A 20,083-nucleotide genomic window follows, 5' to 3' on the forward strand; every position below is an offset into this window, starting at 1 on the left:
TGAAATTGGAACGAGCTCACAGAGCTTTAGGGCTCAAAATTGCTAACAAATCAAGGGACATTATTGTGTGCTTCCACTCCTATGAACAGAAAGAAACAGTACTTCGAGAGGCTCGCAAGCAGTCATCATGGCTCTGGGAAGGGCATGACATAGCAGAGTTTGCGGATCTTTCAATACTTACCTTGAAAAAACGTCTAGATTTCCGGGACATCACAAGCATTATATGCAAAGAGAAACTGTGATATAGATGGCTTTACCCCTTCGGGCTGGGCTTTACGATCAAGGGCACCTCCTATCGGTTGAAAACAATGGCGGAAGCGATAACTATTTTAAAGGAGGCTAATATAGCCTGCACCCTCAAGCAGCCTGTGGCAAAACAGATACCATTTACTAGAGAAGACAACCCCTGCTGGCAGAGAGTAGCTAAAGGAGGATGCCAACTCAGACGAAACTCGGAGGGGATTGTATCACCAATAGACACAAAGTGAAAGACAGACCTATAAAATAGGCAGACAAAGGTCCTGTGACTTTTTTTCATTGTTGCAGCAAGACTGTTATCTACAATATCATGAATAAGTTGGATATATCTATTTAGTTATGGGTCATTCTGCAAGTCTGGCATATTGCTGAAACTAAGGGGTCGCAAAGCTATTATACTCTTAATTTTAGTAATGCTTTCAGCTCTTGCTGATATCTGAATATCGATCAGCAGTTGATATTATGGAGAGATTCCTGCCTGAGATTTCATGTTTTTACTATCAATATGAGTATAGCTCAAGTTTGCTGAGCCATTCACATGATGATTCCTCTTCAGGAACTTTGGGAATGGAGGCGAGTTGAAGGCCTCACTGAGAGGGGATGGGAGGGGGTGAGGAAGTAAAGGTGAGGAAGGTGCGAAGTAAAGCATGGTCTCTATATAATGTGATAAGGATTGCCTGTACAAGTTTTGTTGGGGAGGTTATCTCAATTGTATTGGAACTGGGAATGGCCAGAAATTTTTGTTGAATATAGAATGGCATCATGTAAGGTAATTTCACTTAATGTTATAGACCTAAACTCCATGAAAAAACGTGGTTTACTTTTTAAAGAATTAGACAGGCTCCAGGCATCTATAGTGCTCCTCCAAGAAACACATTTGAAACCAAGGTATGAAGGGTTAATGCGCAACCTCAAATTCCCACATAGATATTGGGCAGGAAGCTCAAAGAAGCATAAATACGCCTGGGTGGAGATATTGATTCACAGAGATGTGGTATTTGAATTGAAGAAGTGCATTGCAGGCCCCAATGGGAGATATATTAACGGTATGATTTACATCGGATGTAAGAATGTCGGTATATAAAAATTAAAAATAAATAAATAAATAAATATCCTCTTAACTATTCTGGTGGAGGGAGAGTTATCACCATTGTTAATTTATATAATTCAAACCAACACCAAGAGCACTTATTTACTAATATTAGCGATTTAATAAGGGACAATGCAGCTGGTGCGTTAATCTTGGGAGGAGATTTTAATATTACGATGAACCCTCTCCTAGATAACGCATCACACAGGAGTATGGGATCCAAAGTAGTTGGACAGCATTGAAATCTTTAATGAAGAAAGGTACATTGTTAAACACTTGGTGAGTTAGAAACCTCAAATCAAGATGTTATACTTTTTTTTCACATCCATACAACTCATATTCATGAATAGATAAGCTAATGGTAAATAAGGGAATAATAAATAATGTAATAAAAACAGATATAGAAGCTATTCACTGGACTGACCATGCTGCTGTATGGTTTATTCTTTCACTCAAAAATTACGATGTTGGCCAATGCTTCTGGAAATTAAAGAATTCATTGCTCAGTGATGACAGCTTTTTAGGAAAGCTCAAATTGCAAATAGAGGACTATTCACAGCTAAATGACTCAGGTGAGGTAACGAATACTCTGTGTGGGAAGGCCTCAAAGCTATTATACATGGACATTTGATTTCCAGAGCCACTTTTCTAAAGAAAAAGAAAGGTGAAGATTATATTAAACTTCAGACTAAGTTAAAAACCTAGAATGACAACATCAGCTCTCTTCCTCTCTAATATACCAGCAAATAAGACAATGCAAGGAACAAATAGAAAACTGGGAGACAATGGAAAACGCCCATGCTTTCGAGCTCACCCAAAGATACTTTGAGGGGGGGCAACAAAGCCAGGAAACTACTGGCCAACAAATTGAAAAAACGAATGATGCAAAACAATGTGACTAAAATTAAGAATAAACCAAAAACAAATAGCACTATATGAAATCTTTAGAGGGATTTCACTCAAATGACACCTAAATGAAAAACAATATCACCTCTTAATGAGAAAATATTTTTGTAAAAATTAAAAAAAAAAAAAAACTTCATTATGAAATTCAAATCACACCAGAAATGTCTTAGATTTTTATATATGTTTCACAAAGATTTTCCAAAAATTCAAGAAGAGGAAAAAAATGTTTAAGGATGGCGGGAACGTTTCATATATTGTATTATATAACACCACCCAGGTGTTATTCAATGCATTTAATCATTAACGTTCCCCCCTTCCATCCACAATATTTTTTTTAGCGTGTAAAGTGCAAAAAATTGTGCAAAACGTGATATTTCAGAAAAACTCTTGAACAAACATGTCATATATGATAAAAATCTAGAACATCTCTAAATAATGTCAATAAGTCCTGATTCGTCGTATAAATAGTAAACAAAGTCCCAACTTATCTGTCAGCTGTTAAATAGCTGTTAAATAGCCCAAATGCAATGTGGATGGAAGGGGGGAACGTTAATGATTAAATACATTGAATAACACCTGGGTGGTGGTATATAATACAATATATGAAACGTTCCCGCCATCCTTAAAAAAATGTTTCTCTTCTTGAATTTTTGGAAAATCTTTGTGAAACATATATAAAGATCTAAGACATTTCTGGTGGGATTTGAATTTCATAATGAAGTTTTCTTAAAAAAAAATCTTTACAAAAAACTTTTTTCTCATTAAGAGGTTATATTGTTTTTCGTTTAGGTAAAATTAAGAATAAACATGAACAGCTGTTATATGAGAATAAGGACATTCGAAAGCCCTTCCTTGAGTTCTAAGCTGAATTATATAGCCCGAATACTCAAATTACTAATGAGAGAATAGATCAATACTTAAATTCGGCCATACTACCAACCCTGATAGACTCCCAGGGGGGTGCCCTTGAAGCAGAAATATCTGAAGCTGAAGTTAAGGCAGCGAACCAGGCCCTGAAAGCGGGCAAATCCCCAAGGTTAGACAGCTTCACTTATAAAAAATTGAATGATACCGTTACACCTATTTTAAGTAAGATGTACAACTCACTATGGGAAGGCGCAGCTTTACCACCACATATTAATGTAGCTGTTATTACCATAATAGGCAAGCCAGGAAGAGACTCCACACTATGTGACTCCTACCACCCAATTTCGCTAATCAAAGTCAATTTAAAGATCTTAGCCAAAATTCTGGCTGAGCGCTTAAACAGGTTTACAGCCCAAATTATACATCATGAACAAACAGGTTTTGTTGCGCTCGGGGGTGGACCCTTGGCCTGAAAGGAAACAGGAGGTAACTGGCCCCAGGGGGCGGAGCACTGAAGGAGACAGAGGCTAGGTAGAGCTTCACCACTGGAAGTCCAAGGCCCCCCCGGGAGGAGCCCGTAGGGACCCGGGCCGCTTGGACTTAGGTGGGCCTCGCAGGGTCTCCTGAGAGAATGATAGTCCAGCATGCCCACAAACACAGAAGGAGCGTAGTCAGGTTTGAGCTGCAGCAAGGAGAACCAGAACAGAGTTGGTGACGACAAGGCGAGGAACAGAGCCAGAATCTGGAAGCATGGTCAGGCTGGCGAAAGGTCAATGTCCATAGATCAGTCTGAGGCGTGGTCACTGAAGCAAGGGTCAGATACCGGAAGTCATATGTAGTCAGAGGCAAGCAGAGGTCCTTGAGGCAGGCAGCAGACAGACGAGTAGATCAGGAACAGGCTGGGTCTTGAAGCAGGCGGCAGATGAGTCAGGAACTAGCGAAAATCAAAGACAGGCAGCAGGCAGGCAGGTCAAGAACAAGCCGAGGTCAGTACCAGAAGTCAGTCCTAGGGTACTACCTGGGAAGGCAGATTGATGAACACAGGAACAGACAGGACTCAGGAATGAGGATGCAGGAACAGGAATGGAACTGGAACAGAAGGATCCTGTAACGAGACTAGGAACAAGCAGGAACAAACACGAAGACAATCTAGCAGAGTACTAACCCGATTGCCAAGGCAAGGAAGTGCAGTCAGGAACTTGCTTATATCGTAGCTCAATCAGGGCGCACAGCGGAACCCGTTCCCACCCTCGGCCCTACCAGTCTCGGGGCAGGTCACACGTGCGTATGGGCATGGCTAGCATGGAGGAAGACGCTGAACATCAGCGTGAGGCCTGGCGTGCAGTGGAAGGCCCGGTGACCACCGCCGCAGACCACCGGGGCCCTAGCTGAAATAGCAACCACCACGAGGAAGGTCATCCCAGGACCCGCTGAGGAACTATGCAGGTGAGCGGTCCCATGCGCAGGACGGCCGTGGACGGGGCGCATAACAGTACCCCCCCCCCTTCTAGGCCTCCCCCTACGCAGCCGTGGTTTCTCAGGATGCATTCTATGGAAAGTCTTCAAAAGATCCTTATCGAGAATATTTTGAGATGGTTCCCACAAATTTTCCTCCGCCCCATAGCCCTCCCAAGCTAAGAGGTATTCCCACATGCCTCGGTGTTGTCGGACGTCAAGGACACCTCTTACCTGGAGAGACGTGTCTGGTTCTGCAGAGACACGCGGAGCAGGAGGGTCTTTAAGAGAGGACCAGGAGAGAACCAATGGCTTCAACAGGGACACATGAAACATGTGGATACTCAATGAACGAGGTAACTGCAGTAGATAGGAAACAGCTCCTACTCTTCTAATTATCAGAAATGGTCCTATGTATTTAGGAGCCAGGCGGTGCGAGAGTAGTCTTAGGCGGATGTGTCAAGCACTCAACCATACCTTCTGGCCTGGACAAAAGAGTAGAGCAAGTCATCTATGATAATCAGAGGAACGCTTGGCACGTTCTGCAGCTTGTGCCAGTCACTCCCTTACTCGGGTCCACACATGGTGAATGGTTTGAGCCATGGATTGAGCTGCTGGAGGCGGAACCGTCAAACGTACAGGAAGAGGCAGACGGGGCTGCCTTCCGAATATTACTGCAAACCGAGATGTATTGGTGGCTGCTGCGACATTAGTATTATGCGACAGCTCGGCCCAGAGGAGAAGCTCCGACCAATTGTCTTGTAGATCATTAACACAGGAACATAGAAATGTCTTCAAGGTCTGATTGGTTCTCTCGGCCTGCCCATTCGCCTGAGGATGGTAGGCCTATGTATAGTTCAGAGTTATATTGAATTTTCGGCACAAGGAACACCAATAGTTGGCGGCAAACTGTAGTCCCTGGTCGGACACAATCTCCTTGGGGAGTCCGTGAAGACGGAAAACATTCTTCAGAAAAAGTTTAGCAAGTTCCAGGGCTGAAGGGAGACCCGGTAGAGGGATAAAGTGTCCCATTTTCGAGAAGCGGTCGATAACAACCCATATCACAGTGTTGTTCTGGGAAACAGGCAGATCTGTAATAAAATCTGTAGAAATGATGGACCTTGGTTCAGTAGGTGCTGGGAGAGGCTGAAGCAAGCCCCAAGGCTTCCCCATAGGTGGTTTTTGCTGAGCACAAGAGGGACATGAGTCCACGTAGTTTCGGGAATCTTGTATCATAGTAAGCCACCAATAATACCTTCTCAGCATCACCAAGGTCCGGGCACGACCAGGGTGGCCTGCCATTTTAGAATTGTGAGCCCACCTTAACACACGCTCATATAACCGGCGGGGAATGACGGTCTTCCTAAATGGAACTGTGGTGGTAGCCGCCAAGGTAATACAAGCAGGATCCATAATGAAACTGGGAGCCTCTGGAATGTCCTCCGGCTCAAAAGATCTAGAGAGCACATCAGCGCGCAGGTTCTTTGAACCTCGATGGAAGCAGAGGTTGAAGTTAAATCTCTCGAAGAATAGGGCCCACCAGGCCTGACGGGGGTTCAGAAGTTGGGCTTCTTTGAGATGTTTGAGGTTCTTGTGGTCCGTGTATATAGAAAACTTATGTTGTACCCCTTCCAACCAGGGGCGCCACTCCTGAAGCGCCAGTTTGACCGCAAGGAGTTCGCGGTCGCCTACGATGTAATGTTGTTCCGTGGGGGAAAACCTATGAGAGTAAAACGAGCAGGGTACTAGCTTGCTTGTAGGAGAATGTTGACTCAGGACAGCTCCGGTGCCGACCGCGGAAGCGTCAACTTCCACAATGAATGGACGTCTGGGATCGGGGTGGTAGAGACATGTGCCGGAGCTGAAGGCCTCTTTAATTCTCTGGAAGGCGGCAATAGCTTTCAGCGTCAGACTCGGGTGTTGGCCTAGATTGGCCACTGTTTCCAACAGTGGCCAATCCAGGCCATAAGAACCTGGCAAGTACCCAAAAACTAAGTCTATTCCATGTTACCGTTGCTAGTAATAGCGGTGGTTATTATCTAAGTCAACAATTAATAGCAGGTAATGGACTTCTCATCCAAGACCTTATCCAATCCTTTTTTAAACACAGTTATACCAACTGCACTAACCACATCCTCTGGCAACAAATTCCAGAGTTTAATTATGCATTGAGTGAAAAAGAACTTTCTCCGATTAGTTTTAAATGTGCCACATGCTAACTTCATGAAGTGCCTCCGAGTCTTTCTATTATCCGAAAGAGTAAAAAAATGATTCACATCTACCCGTTCTAGACCTCTCATGATTTTAAACACCTCTATCATATCCCCCTCAGCCATTTCTTCTCCAAGCTGAAAAGTCCTAACCTCTTTAGTCTTTCCTCATAGGGGAGCTGTTCCATTCCCTTTATCATTTTGGTAGCCCTTCTCTGTACCTTCTCCATTGCAATTATATCTTTTTTGAGATGTGGCGACCAGAATTGTACACAATATTCAAGGTGCGGTCTCACCATGGAGCGATACAGAGGCATTATGACATTTTCCGTTTTATTCACCATTCCCTTCCTAATAATTCCCAAAATTCTGTTTGCTTTTTTGACTGCCGCAACACACTGAACCGATGATTTCAATCTGGATGTGTGTGGAGTATCAGACTTTCTCCCCTCCCGTTGAAGGAGAGAGCTATGCTGGTTATGCATTGAACGTGAAGTATCAGGCTTATTTGGTCTGGGGTAGTAACCGCCGTAACAAGCAAGCTACTCCCTGCTTTTTGTGAATGCAAATCCTTTTTTCCACATTTCCTCTTGCTGTTGAAGCTTAGAGCAATGTTGGAGTCGCACTAACTGTGTGTATGTTTATTGAATAAGGGTATTATCTCCAGGAAGTAGCCGTCATTCCCGCGAGCCACCCAGTCTTCATTCACGTCCTCTAGACTTTATGGATCCACAGTGTTTATCCCACGCCCCTTTGAAGTCCTTCACAGTTCTGGTCTTCACCACTTCATCCGGAAGAGCATTCCAGGCATCCACCACCCTCTCTGTGAAGAAATACTTCCTGACATTGGCACTTAGTCTTCCTCCCTGGAGCTTCAAATCGTGACCCCTGGTTCTACTGATTTTTTTCGGACGGAAAAGGTTTGTCGTTGTCTTTGGATCATTAAAACCTTTCAAGTATCTGAAAGTCTGTATCATATCACCTCTGCTCCTCCTTTCCTCCCGGGTGTACATATTTAGATTCTTCAATCTCTCCTCATAAGTCATTCGATGAAGACCTTCCACCTTTTTGGTCGCCCTTCTCTGTACCGTCTCCATCCTGTCTCTGTCCCTTTGTAGATACGGTCTCCAAAACTGAACACAGTACTCCAGGTGAGGCCTCACCAGGGACCTGTACAAGGGGATAATCACTTCCCTTTTCTTACTCGATAATCCTCTCTCTATGCAGCCCAGCATTCTTCTGGCTTTAGCTATTGCCTTGTCACATTGTTTCGCCGACTTCAGATCATTAGACACTATCACCCCAAGGTCTCTCTCCTGCCCCGTGCACATCAGCCCTTCTCCCCCCATCGAATACAGTTCATTCGGATTTCCACACCCCATATGCATGACGCTGCACTTCTTGGCATTGAATCTCAGCTGCCATATCTTCGACCACTCTTCCAGCTTCCTTAAGTCCCGTCTTATTCACTCCACTCCTTCCGGCGTGTCCACTCTGTTGCAGATCTTAGTGTCATCCACAAAAAGACAAACCTTACCTTCTAACCTGTCCGCAATGTTGCTGACAAAGATATTGAACAGGACCGGTCCCAACACTGACCCCTGCGGCACTCCGCTCAACACCGCTCTCTCTTTAGAGTAAGTTCCATTTACCATCACACATTGTCTTCTGTCCGTCAACCAGTTTGCAATCCAGGCCACCACCTCGGCACTCACTCCTAAGCTTCTTATTTTATTCACCAGTCTCCTGTGCGGGACTGTCTCAAAAGCTTTGCTGAAGTCCAAGTAGATGACATCGAGTGATCTTCCTTGATCCAATTCCTTGGTTACCCAGTCAAAAAAGTCTATCAGATTTGTCTGACAGGATCTTCCCCTGGTGAATCCATGCTGCCTCTGGTCCAGAAATTCTTCCGACTGTAGATAGTTCACTATTCCTTCTTTTAACAGCGACTCCATTACTTTTCCCACCACTGAGGTGAGGCTAACTGGTCTGTAGTTTCCAGCCTCCTCCCTGTTTCCACTCTTGTGAAGTGGGATCACCACCGCTCTTCTCCAATCACTTGGCACCACTCCCGATGAAATGTAATGTGGACAAGTACAAGGTGTTGCATATAGGGAAAAATAACCCTTGCTGTAGTTACACGATGTTAGGTTCCAAATTAGGAGCTACTACCCAGGAAAAAGATCTAGGCTTCATAGTGGATAATACTTTAATATAGTCTGCTCAGTGTTCTGCAGCAGTCAAAAAAGCAAACAGAATGTTAGCAATTAGGAAGGGAATGGTTAATAAAACAGTAAATGTCATAATGCCTCTATATCGCTCCATGGTGAGACCGCACATTCAATTCTGTGTACAATTCTGGTTGCCACATCTCAAAAAAGATATAGTTGAGATGGAGAAGGTACAGAGAAGGGTAACCAAAATGATAAAGGGGATGAAACAGCTCCCCTATAAGGAAAGGCTGAAGAGGTTAGGGCTGTTCAGCTTGAAGAGACGGGGGGACATGATAGAGGTCTTTAAGATCATGAGAGGTCTTGAACGAGTAGATGTGACTCGGTTATTTACACTTTTGAATAATAGAAGGACTAGGGGGCATTCCATGAAGTTAGCAAGTAGCACATTTAAGACTAATCGAAGAAAATTCTTTTTCACTCAACGTACAATAAAGCTCTGGAATTTGTTGCCAGAGGATATGGTTAGTGCAGTTAGTGTAGCTGGGTTCAAAAAAGGTTTGGTTAAGTTCTTCGAGGAGAAGTCCATTAACTGCTACTAATCTTAGGGAATAGCCTCTGCTATTAATTGCATCAGTAGCATGGGATCTTCTTAGTGTTTGGGTAAATGCCAGGTTCTTGAGGCCTGGTTTGGCCTCTGTTGGAAACAGGATGCTGGGCTTAATGGACCCTTGGTCTGACCCAGCATGGCAATTTCTTATGTTCTTATGTTCTCAGTCTATAACTGCCGTGAAGGGCAAACAGGCGATCCGACTTCCGCAAAGGCTCAGTAACCTCTAGATACTTGACAATATGTCTCTTGACATCCAAGAGTCGCAACAGATGATACTGCTCTACATCTCTCTCTCTTTCCAGAGATGGCAAAGGGATGAACTGATTCAAGTGAAACTCTGTGGTGATCACATTCAGTAAAAAGGAAGGAACAGTACGCAGCTGTACCAGTCCTGGAGTCACCTGGAGAAATGGCTCCCGGCAACACAAGGCCTGCAGTTCGGAACCCTACACGCAGAACAATTGCTACAAGGAACACAGTTTTCGAGGCCAGCAACCGCAAGGACAGAGTACATAGCAGTCTAAACATAGGGCCTGCCAAAAATTCCAAAACCAAATTAAGACTCTATAGGGGCACCAGAAACCGCAAAGGAGGACGAAGATGTCTCATTCCTTTCAGAAATTGGGCGATATCAGGATGAACCAACAAGGATCCACCATTTACCTTACCCCTGAAACAGGCAAGAGCCGCTACTTGTACCTTTAAGGAATTGAGAGCCAAGTCTTAATTCAAGCCATCCTGCAAAAATTCCAAAATGAGTAGAATCTTGACCAAGGAGAGAAGAGTACCTCAATCCTCACACCAGGCCTTAGCACTCTCCAAATCCGCACATAGGCCAAGGAAGTGGAGAACTTCCCAGCTCTTAGCAAAGTGAAAATCACTACCGTAGAGTATCAACATTTCAGCAAGCGAGCCCTTTTATAGACCATATCATAAGACAAAATTGAGTCGGATCTTCGTGAAGAACATGTCCCGTTGCAACAGGTTCCCATGCGCCAGAAGTTGAAGAGGCAAATCCGCCAGGAGCCTTCGTAGAACTACATACTATGGTCTCCTGGGCCAATCTGGAGCACCCAAGAGCACCATCCATTTGTAGCATTATATTCTTCGAATCCATCTGCCCAACATGGGCCATGGAGGAAAGGCATATGCCAATTTGTCTTCCAGTCACTCCCAATGACTTCGAATCTCTCCTGTGTCTGAAGAATCGCAGAACTTTCGCATTGCGCAAAGTTGCCAACAGGCCTAGGAACAGGAGACCTCAGTAATCCCGAATCAGCTGAAATGCCTTGTCTGACAATGCCCACCCTCCTGGGTCCAGAATCTTCCTGCTGAGAAAGTCTGCTCTTATGTTGTCTTTGCCTGCAATGTGCGAGGCTGAGATCATCTGGAGATGCACCTCTGCCCATTCCATAAGTTGATGTATTTCCTGTGACACTTGTTGACTCTTGGCACCTCCCTGTCGCTTAATGTAAGCCACAGTTGTTGCATTGTCCGAACCTGTAGCTTGTCGCTGAACTGCAAACATGCCAACCGGACTGCCCTGACTTCCAGCCCATTGATGTTCCAGAGAGACTCTTCTGTACTCCAGCACCCTTGCACTGTCAGCTCCTGACATTGAGCTCCCCAACCAAGAAGACATGCATCTGTCGTCAGTACTAGCCAGTCCGGTGGGGATAGGGAAACTCCCTTCCGTAGATGATACACCTGCACCCACCACTGCAGTTGAGAGATCTCCATTAGCAGGTGGAGCCCAATCGAATAGTCCTGAGACTGCAGATTCCACAGAGAAAGCAGGGAGTGCTGAAGAGGACACAAAAGCGCCCTTGCCCACGGTCCCACTTCCAGAGTCGCTGTCGTTAAGCCAAGGACCTGCAGGTAAGACCATACAGTTGGGCGCAGAGTGTTCAACAACAGACAGAGTTGAGGTAGCAACTTCTGAATTTGAGCTTCCGATAAGAACACCATGCCCTGCTTCGTGTCAAACCAAACCCCCAGGTATATGAGCGACTGAATAGGCTGAAGACTGCTCTTGGCAAGGTTCACCACCCAGCTGAGCTCCCGCAACAGGGAAATCACCTTGCAAATCACCAGGCGGCTCTCTTCCAGCAATCTGGCACGAATCAGCCAGTCATCCAAATACGGGGGTACTAGGATTCCATCCTCTCTCAACTCTTCTGCAACTACTACCATTACCTTTGAAAAGGTTCTGGGAGCAGTGGTCAGACCAAAGGGCGGCACCCGAAATGGAAAGTGCCGTCCCAGAACTGCAAACCGCAGGAAGCATGGATGTTCTATTCAGATGGGAATGTGGAGATATGCCTCAGAGAGATCCAGAGAGGTCAGAAATTCCTCCGACTGCACGGCCATTATCACGGAGTGCAATGTTTCCATGTAAAAATGCTTCACTCGCAGATGAGTTCCAGAATGGAATGAAAAGAGCCTTCCTTCTTTGGCACAAAGAAATAAATGGAATATTACTCAATATTTTCTTGAGACATGGGCACTGGGACCACAGCCCTCTGACTGAAGAGCCTTGCCAATGTACACTTCACTGCCTGCTTCTTCTGTGGGGAGTGGCAAGGAGACTCCATGAACACATCCCGAGGAACACTGCAAAACTCCATCACATATCCTTCTCGTATCAACTCCATGATCCAATGAGATTTCGACCCAACTCTGATAAGAGAGAGAGGCGTCCCCTTATCTCCTGTTCCTGGGGAAATGGGTTGGCAAACCTTCATTGGGAGACTCAGGAGGTTCCACAACCTGAACCTGCACCTCTTCTGGGTTGTCAGGGATAAAAGGACTGAGTTCTACCAAAGGGTCGAGATCTCTGAAACGTCGCTCCTCTATAGGGTCAAAAATGCTTTGATCCTTTAGCACAACCTCTCATATTAAAGGAGCGCTGCACCTGCTTATCTTCCAGCAAACGAGGAACCAGAGATTCGCCCAACTTACTGGCCAGTTTCTCCAACTCACTGCCAAACAAAAGTGAGCCATTAAAGGGCAATTTAGTGAGGTTAGCCTTGGAGGTCACATCAGTTGACCAATTCCTCAACCATAACTGACACCTGGCCACTACTACTGAAGCTACCCCTCTGGCTGAAGTGCAGATCAATTCACAGCCCGCATCTGCCAAGAAAGCAGTAGCTGGTTCCATGACTGCCCTGGAGTTTACCCCAGAATCATCAACCTCCTGGAAGAGAAGCAAACAAAAGCGAGCCACCAAGGAACCACAAGAAGTGATCTGCAAGGTCATCGCCGCTACTTCAAATGCTTGTTTATGGATAGTCTCAATTTTTTCATCATGAACATCTTTCAAGGCCGCTCCTCCTTCCACGGGAATAGTGATGCGCTTGGAGACTGCACTCACAAGTACATCTACCTTCAGAAAATGTTAAGCGCTCTCTTGCCACTGGATGCAGAGGGTACAGACCTTCCAAAACCCAACCCCCAATTCTTGAAAGGCCTCCATCACGGGGAAAAAAACAAGAGGATTTATTCAAGGAAACCAAAATGGGATTTCTCTTTGGCTCAGACACCGAATCTGCCCCAGGAACGTTTTCAAGATCTGGGAAATCAGAGCTGGTAGTTCATCTCTATGAAAGAACCAAAACATAGCTCTATACGGTTCTCATCTAGGGGGAATTTCACCATCCTCAAGAGAGGCAGGATCGGCGTCATCCATGCCATCTGGATCTATATCCAGAGGTCCCACTGCCGCTCTAGGAGTAGTCCAGCACTTAACAGAAGGTCCAGGCAAGGTTCCTACCTCCACTTCTGCTCTAGGAGCACTGGATAGGGTGGAGGCCTACACCTGAAGAAAGGATTGCAACCCCTGGAAAAATTCTACCCATGAAAAAGTAGAGTTATCCAGACCAGGAGGTACCTGAGGAGTACTCACTGAACTACCTTTCCTTGCTCAGGAACATGTTAGAGGAGTTCCAATATTGGGCGCCCCACCTGAGCGGTCTTAAACTAGACCCACATCCGGCTGGGAAGAACCAGGCTTGGTGAAATCAGAGAAAGACAGTTCTCCCTAAGCCTCCAAACAGCGCTGGCACAAATTAGCGGGCACTTCTGGCTGAAACGCCGGAATATGACAAGCAGTACAAAGAGAAAAATGCTTAGGCCTCTTAGGTACAGGCGCCATTTTGGCCGACAGAGCACTAAGTGGTGGCTGGAGGTGTGCGTCTACCTGATTTTTTGTTGTTTTGTTTTTTTTTATTATGAGCACACACTTAAGTGCACAAAAAACTTAAGCACACAGTACCACTTGTGCACAGAGGTAAGCGTGTAGCCACTACAGCATCGCTTAACTGGGCGCACAACCTGGATGCAAAGCTAGACACACATACCAGACTGACATTCCTGTAGAGGGCAGCCTTAGAAAGCACGCAAAATGCCGATGTAGCCTACCATGCGCTGCACAGCGAAAAGCCTCAAAGCAGGGCCTAGTCAAAGGAGACTGCTCAACTCGCCAAGCTACCCACGTCCCTTGACCTCCTACACAGTGGGATGAATGTCGGAATGGTGTGCCAAGCACTGAGACCGGGGGAGGAGGAAGCCCTCTGCAACAAATCACTTCCTTCTAAGCCTCTGTATAATCTTTTTTTTTTTTTTTTTTTTAACTAACCTTATCTGGCTGAATACAGAGACGGTCTCCGGCTGCGGGGGAAGAGGGTATATGCCATCACCGCTGCGCTCGGCTTCCTGCACCCGCTGCCTTTCAACTGTTCAAGCAGCTAAGTCACAGCAGCTGAAAAATAAGCTAACAGGACCAAGGAACTCATCTGAGGGACCATGGACATCACCTCAGGAATTCTCAACTGTGGGAGGGAGCCATTTGGTATCACCGCATGAAAGCAGGGCAAATGTATTTCCTTAATTCTCCTTTTCTTTAAAATGAAGCAATCCCCAGTGGGGAGATGCACGTCCAGCACCTGCTGGAGACAGAGATTACTGGCAGGCTGATGTCACTGCAGGGGTATATATACTGTGACGTCAGTTTGCTACATCTCCATCTGCTGGTAGAGGTGCACAACCCACTTGTTCTGGATTCATCTGACTAGACGCTAAGAAAGTCGGTTTTACTGTCATATCCTAAATTCTCATATGACAACACTTAACAGAGAAGCAGCATTACATAATATACAGCAATGCTCTGTTAACAAAAAAAAAAAAGAAAAAAAGATTTCTGTAGGTCAGGAGTGGCCAACTCCAGTCCTGAAGAGCCACAAAGAGGCCTGGTTTTCAGTATCTCTATAAGGAAAACACGAGATAGATTTGCATACAATGGAGCTACTGCATGCAAATCTATATCATATATATTCATTGTGGATATCCTGAAAAACAGACCTGCTTATGGCTTTTGAGGACTAACATTAGCCAACCCTGCTCTAGGTCTCCAGCAACAGCAAAATGGATTTGGTAACAGGACCTAAATTATTTATAACACAGTACTAGTAACAAATCATGGAATTTTTCTTTAAATTATGAATGTGAACTTCTGGATTTCCTTCAAAGTCTTGACCAATAAATTCTACATGTACTAAACAGAGGTTAAAATTATTTTCATTTGCTAAATTCTGGTTTCTTTACTCAAAATATTTATTTATTTATTTGGTTTTAAATACCGATGTATAGTTTTTCAACCTTCACAACGGTTTACATTGTAAAAAGAACAGACATGATACTTAAATCAAATTACACAAATTAAAATACAATTTGGTCTTAAAATCAAACTGAAATAAACATTAATTAGTTCATAAATAAAATCACTTACAATAAATGGATTAAAATGAAATTAAAAATAATTAAAATAAAGATAAAATCATTTGCTCAGTTCTATATCAAATGCTTGATTAAAAAGCCACGTTTTTAGCGCCTTTCTAAACAGTTTCATATCTCTTTGTAGCCTCAATTCAGGTGGCATAGAGTTCCACAGTTTTGGGCCCACCAACGAGACAGCTCTTTCTCGGACAGTAGTTAGTTTGGCACTTGCCACGGAAGGAACAACAAGAAATCCTTTATTATATACTTGAAAAAACATTTTTAAAACTACCTCTATTTCCCATAAGGCTTTGGAACTTGTAGCTGAAGTAGCTGATTGCCGTAAAGTTGTTCTAAGAAATATATGTTGTTTCTTCTCATAATCATCACAGGTCAGAAATTTCTCTTGCTCTGCATGAAATAATCTCACAACATCACCCTAAAAGAATCAAAAGTAAGGTATATTATAACTATGCAGTTGATAAAGGACAAGTATTCACAGACAAATACATTTTAAAAGCCCCGCACGTGTAAATTACGGGACTTGCATGTGTGATCGGGTATTTTCAGAAGGGCCCAGCCATGCGTGTAACCCCCGTCACGTGCCAAATTGCTAGGCCTTTCAAAAGGGGTGGGCCAGGGGCACAGTCTGGGTTGGGACAGCACCATTAGACACTGTCCTGGGGAAGTGCATGCCAGCAGCCAGCCGGCACAGGGGGTTTACTTCTGCTCCCGAGGAGCGGTAAGTATAAAAATTAAAAAATTGGGGCTAGATAGCATTAGGTTAGGAGTCGGGGAGGAACGGGGATGAGGGAGGAAGGATAGGGTTGGGAACTGGGAAAAAGGGCAATCGCATTGCGTCGCATAATTTGAAAATCCCCCCCTGCGCACACGAGTCACGGGCCACCCGCACATGAGTACGCGGATGTTAAAATCCGGCACACATGCGCACGCGGACATCATATTTTATAACATGTGCGTGGCTACACTCGCATGTTATAAAATTGGTACATCCAATTTTATAACATGCGAGTGTAAATTCCTTCCCTGAGACAATCTTCAGTAGTTAAGATATATATAAGAGATAGCCAACTATAATCCTCAAGCTTTACAAACAGGTCTGGTTTTCAGGATATCCACAATAAATATGCATGAGATAGCTATGCATATAATGGAGACAGTGCATGCAAATGTATCTCATACATATTCATTATAGATATCCTGAAAATCAGGCTGTTTATGACTCTTGAGGACTAGAGTTGTCCATCCCAGATGTATTTGATGATGATGAAATGAAAGGAAAAATCATAAAAAAAAATGTTATGGCACCACTGTGGGATTAGGACCTTAATACGGTGGTGGGATAAATGCAAAAATACAACTAGGACCCCCTGTAAGCAGAATGGGACTCTAAATGCATCGTGTTGGGGCGCTTTTTTATACAACTAACTCGCGCAGCTAAGTTGACTTTTGGGTTTATCTTTGGCACCATATTAGGTTTTTGAACACTGTAGCATAAAAAATGTTGATATAAATTTGGTAAAAAGATGACTAATTTCTAAGAGTCTTTTGAGATTTACATCACTTCTCCTTATATTAAGGTCCAACAAATTTATTAACACATAGCATCCACTAGTATTTGGAACAGTGTACTATGGGATTTGTTATGACTTCTAAAGTCTTCCCAAAAGATGGTTTTGGCATTTTTGTTCATGAAGTGACAGGAAAGACAGATCAACTAGGGACTATGGCACTGTACCATGAAATAAATTTAGCAGATTAGATGGGCCTTATAGACCTTATCTGACATTAGATTCTACAGGCCCAATATTCAGCAGCATGCTGGAATGCACGACTATTTCAAAGTTAGTCAGCTTTTTCACTCAACGCACAATAAAGCTCTGGAATTTGTTGCGAGGATGTGGTTAGTGCAGTTAGTGTAGCTGGGTTCAAAAAAGGTTTGGATAAGTTCTTGGAGGAGAAGTCCATTAACTGCTATTAAACAAGTTTACTTAGGGAATAGCCACTGCTATTAATTGCATCAGTAGCATGGGATCTTCTTAGTGTTTGGGTAATTGACATGTTCTTGTGGCCTGGTTTGGCCTCTGTTGGAAACAGGATGCTGGGCTTGATGGACCCTTGGTCTGACCCAGCATGGCAATTTCTTATGTTCTTATGGATATCTGTCTAATTTTAGAACTACTTTCATGCTGGCCTAAAGTTATCCAGCTAACTTAGGCCTAGATTCATCAAAATGTTATAAATATAGCAGAAATATTGCACGTGATAAAAAATGGGCGTGGTGAGCTAATTTCCTGTGTACCGCATCGCATAGGTAATTTTTGTGAAGCGCGTTACATTATCGTGTCATATATTGCATTAGAACGTCGCGCATAACGTCAGCACGTCAAGCGTATCGTCAGCTCGGCGTGCATCATTTTTACGTGGTGCACATTGATTTATGCATGGCACGTTATTTGTCTGTTTATATATTTATGCATGGCACGTTATTTGTCTGGCTCCTGCAGTTGCCTTTTTGAGAGTGTGTCCAGGCAGCTGTTGATTAGAGGAGAGGTGGTGAGCTGGTGGTTTAGTTAGTTGGTTGGCATAGGAGATTAGCAATTTCTGAGTTCGTTGGCCTGTTCTTTTCTGTTCTCATCTGTTTCCCTTTACCTTTGTGTCTTGTCTTTATCTGTGTGTGAAAGTTTTTGTCAGTTTGCCATGTTTGTCTGTCTTTTTGTATGGAGGAGTGGAGAGTGGTGGTGGTGGTGGTGAAGAGGAGTGGAGTGGAGAAGACAGAGTCTGAGAGGCAGAGGAAGAGAGGAGAGCCATGAGAAAAGGAGGGGGAGGAGGAAGGTGAAGAGGAGGGAGCACAAGGGCAAGAGTGCTAGGGGAAGGAGGAGGAGTAGTAGTAGGGACAGGGAAAGGAGTAGAGATAGGGAGGGGGGATAGGAGGAGGCAGGAGGGGGAAGGGGGTAGGCACACGAGTCTGGAGGGAGGAAGATGACAAGCTAGGGATAGACAGAGAAGGCAGAAGGGAGAGGGGAGAGGAATTGGTAGGGCAGGTGCAGGAGGGGGGAAAGGAAGGGAGGTGAGAAGGGAGTGGGAGCAAGAGTGAGGAAAGGGAGGACACCTCTCCAGAAGCAGAAGTGGCACCCCATTCTGGCAGCCAGGCATCAGGACGCTTTCATTTGAGGGCACTGAAGTTCAGCCAGGAGGACAATGAAATACGCATTGCAGGGGTCCTGGAACATTATGCCATGCTTTTTGGCAATGGTGCGGCCAAGACCTCAAGGGCATCCAAGGGCCAGATCTAGCACACCATCACCCAGGCTATCTCCCGGCACAGCAGCATGAAATCCAGTGGGGAGCAGGTTGCCCACAGGTACCAGGACATAAAGGCACAATTGAAGACAAAGGTCGCCAACTGCTACAAATACATATGGCAGACCAGCAGGGGAGCTCCTTGTCCGATTGTGCTCGTCCAACGGCTGGGACCAGATGCGTTCGAGGACATGGCTGAGTGGCTGGACACCACACGAGCTGGAGCCGGTTAGTTCACCTCACCTGTAAATTGCAATGCTGCTACAGTTGTACTCATATTTTGGCACAAGATGCTCATAATGATTGAGATGCAAAGTGCCCATCTCATAACAAACGGTGCATGTGTGTACTTCTTAGCTTTGGTACTTATGTCTTCTTTATGTTTCCACAGTTCTCGACCAGGATTCTACCGGTCCCAGTCGTCAAGCCCCAGGGACCAGCAGTGAAGACCCAGGGACCAGCCACACAGCAGCACTTTTCAGTGCCTCTTTGCTTACGGGAGCACAGACAGTTCAGCGAGGAGGAGCAGTAGCAGTCTCCTCAGCACAACCAGATCCTGGAAGCCCTTTGCTTAGCAAGTCCACTGAATGACAGCTTAAACATTTCTGCATTCATGGAGGAACCCAACCTGCAGTGGGACACAGTTGAGCCAGTACAACCTCGCTCCAGCACGCCACATTGCTAGCACAAGGCAGCTGGCAGTAAGCTGAAGCAGCCCGCCAGCCCCCTCATGCCACTTCTAGAGGCCCAAACCTCAACTCCAGTCATGACAAGCATAGCACCAACACCGGCCCCAACACAGCACTCAATGCACGAGCAGCTGGACCAGCTTGAAAGAAGCCATGGTTTCCACCTTTACCACATATGGGCAGAGCTAGTGCACCTGAGGAGGGCTGTCAACAGGCAAACCCTGTGTGTATAGAGTATAGCCTAGTACTGCGGTTCCTCACAGGGCTCCTCCCCATGGGAGTGGCCATCACCACAGTACCCAAGAATCCACTCCAACATCTCATAACCATACCATGACCCAAACGTAAATGTTTGAATTTTCTCATTGTAGGAAGTTGTAAATATCATCTGCCTGATGAACAAAAATTTCTTTTTGGGACATTCCATTCCAGAGTTCCCTTTAAAGAAGGAGAACCCATGCCATTTAAGACTCTGAACGCTAACACGAAGTTCTTAAACACAGATCTATCCATAATAGATAACCAATGTAATTCATACAATAATTCAGCAGCACTTCTACACGATTTACCCAGGATGATTCTTGCTGAAGTATTTTCAATCACTTGTAATTTACGAATAAACTTACTTTGTAAGCCCATAAGAATTGCATTGCAATAATCCAGAGAAAATAGGATTAATGCATAAGCAACTGCTTTAAACCCCAAGTATGGTTTCAATTGTCTCA

At 44.7% G+C, this 20,083-nt stretch overlaps 1 protein-coding gene across 1 annotated transcript in view; it reads right to left on the minus strand.

Annotated features, from left to right (window-relative positions):
* Positions 1–20,083, minus strand: part of ITPR2 (inositol 1,4,5-trisphosphate receptor type 2) — a 1,380,003-nt gene that overhangs the window by 1,099,203 nt on the left and 260,717 nt on the right. Inside the window, 1 exon segment of the mRNA XM_029597493.1 lies at positions 15,638–15,784. Within this exon segment, the coding sequence (XP_029453353.1) occupies positions 15,638–15,784 (147 nt within the window).

Source organism: Rhinatrema bivittatum, chromosome 4, assembly GCF_901001135.1.
Source record: "Rhinatrema bivittatum chromosome 4, aRhiBiv1.1, whole genome shotgun sequence".
Taxonomy (NCBI): Eukaryota; Metazoa; Chordata; class Amphibia; order Gymnophiona; family Rhinatrematidae; genus Rhinatrema; species Rhinatrema bivittatum.